Source organism: Gavialis gangeticus, unplaced genomic scaffold (genome assembly GCF_001723915.1).
Source record: "Gavialis gangeticus isolate Ggan-Ray unplaced genomic scaffold, GavGan_comp1, whole genome shotgun sequence".
Taxonomy (NCBI): domain Eukaryota; kingdom Metazoa; phylum Chordata; order Crocodylia; family Gavialidae; genus Gavialis; species Gavialis gangeticus.
Window position 1 is genome coordinate 9452175 of NW_017728993.1, and position 2329 is coordinate 9454503.

General features: G+C 45.3%; 1 protein-coding gene across 1 annotated transcript in view; it reads right to left on the reverse strand.

Moving 5' to 3' along the window:
* The window catches only part of PATJ (PATJ, crumbs cell polarity complex component), a 288426-nt gene that overhangs the window by 164325 nt on the left and 121772 nt on the right, over window positions 1-2329 (reverse strand). The window contains exon 27 of the mRNA XM_019501199.1: window positions 113-190. Coding sequence (XP_019356744.1) covers window positions 113-190 — 78 coding nt within the window. The remainder of the gene's footprint in view (window positions 1-112; window positions 191-2329) is intronic.

Consider the following 2329-nt stretch of genomic DNA (forward strand, 5'->3'; position numbering starts at 1 on the left):
TTTTTCACTTAACCATTTTTAAAAAAAAATGATGAAAAAAATATAGGTGGGGGGGGGGGGGGGGGGGCGGGGGTGGTAATATTCATAACATGACTCCAAATGGAAAGAATACCTTTTCATTCTGGCTTTCCCCTTCTGGTTCCTGGTCTTTGTGGACTTTATTTTTCTGAGGTTGCACTGAAGAAACCATCTGCAAAACATAACAGTTGTTCATGTTTTATAATCAGAAAAAACAATAAACAGACCTACATTAAAAGAATACGAAGTCTACAAAACACTCAAAAGCTAGGAAATGCCAAAATTGAGGTCAGCTGTTCAATGTTAATACATAAGTCATGTGCATATGCATTCTGATAGCTTCCATAATTACATGGACTCACACCATTTTTTCCCCACACAAAACCTCTGCATTACATAGTGCTGTTGCCAACTCTGGCCTTGTTCGAGAGGCCTACACAAAGCTGCAGATGTATGGCTAAAGCTAAAGGCACCCAAGCCTGTTCTGAGTGACCGCAGAGTGAACTTTTGAAGACAGCCTGGTCAGCAGGGTAAAGAAAGCGATTAATGCATCCGGCTAAACCAGCAGTGAGATCAAACCAAACAGAGCAAAAGGCCTGAAAGGAGGCATTATACAAGAGGCCTTAAAATAGATCATCCAAACACAGTATGCATAGCTTTCGCTATATAGCAATGACTGTTGTAGTTGAATGTATTAGATGTAGTTTTGCTACAATAAATATATGTGTGTTAATTTTCTTAGTTAAGATGTAAAAACAAAGCAGCCTCGTTAGTGAAAAGCATAAACCAAGATGAAATGAAAAAAGGACAGTGGCAGCAATATTCCAAAATGATGAAGCAAGGAAATAAGGAAGCCGTCTTTCTAAAACAGTAACGTTCATAAGGCCATAAATCCCATCAAATTAACACTTTCCAAAACCACAGGAAAGCCAGTTCAGTCCAGCTCCCAAAGCCTCAGTGAAACAAAGGAATGAATGAGAATGTGCAGTAGACCAAGCCATGTAAACATGAGACACAGACTGAAGGGAAAATTGAAGAAGTCAGTAAATCCAAGATGACCTATTGCCAGTTCGTGTCCCATCCTCCTCCCTTCTGCATCTCCTCGAGCATTATAGGTGCGACTCTATATTGCACTATTGCGAGCAACCAGATAGACAGGTGCAATGAGGCTGCTTTGACATGCTGCGGTTACAGTGTCAGAGCAGACTCGATGACTCGAGTCTGCTGCAGCGTGGTAATTACTGTGCTCCAGCAGACTCCAGTATCACACATATCAGCATCCCTGTGCTGAAAAATGATGGCGGGGCACTTTAACTAAAGCCCATTCGACAAGAGCCACTGCTGCCATTTTTGAACATGGGGATACTGATGCACGTGATGCTCCAGGTGGTTTAAACAGAGTGGCTCACAGAGCTGCTATAATTGAAGCCCCCTACCCCCCTGGCTCCCGGAGCACATGTATAAATGCCCTAAAATAAAGTGCTTTGAGATGTAAATCATAAAAGTCTGGGCTTGACACCTGTGTCTTGCCTCTTTTCATAGTTTCATAGTTGGTAGGGTCGAAATTTGCTCGTCACACCAGATGACAAAGCTAATACATTTAACGACTTCTTTGCCTCCATTTTCCTGAGCAGGGGCCGGAACAGCCACCCCACCTCTGGGCCCCCCTTATATCCCAGGGGAGGCGCACCTAGGCCAAGGGTTAGTGAGGAACTAGTTAGGGAACTTCTGGAGGGACTGGAGGTATTCAAATCAGCTGGTCCGGACGATCTCCACCCTCAAGTACTGAGGGAATTGGCCGAGGTCATTGCGGGACCCCGGCACGGCTTTACGAGCACTCGTGGTGCTCTGGTGAGGTGCCAGAGGACTGGAAAAGGGCCAGTGTGGTTCCCATTTTCAAAAAAGGGAAGAAGGAGGACCCAGGTAACTATAGGCCAATCAGTCTTACCTCAGTCCTAGGTAAGCTTTTTGAGAGAACTATCCTGGCACATGTCCACGAGGGGCAAGCAGGGGAGATTATGTTTAGGGGCAACCAACACGAGTTCATTAGAGGCAGGTCCTGTCAGACCAACCTGGTGGCCTTCTATGACCAGGTCACAAAATCCGTAGACACAGGTGTCGCGGTGGACATAGTCTTTCTGGACTTTAGAAAGGTCTTCGACACTCTCTCTCACCCCATTCTCATTAAAAAACTCAGACACTGCGGTATACTGGAAAGAGTACTGGGGTCAAACGACCCCAGCAAGGTGTACATCTAGCCTCCTCTTAAAGACCTCCAGGGTAGGAGCCAGCACCACTTCTCTTGGAAGTT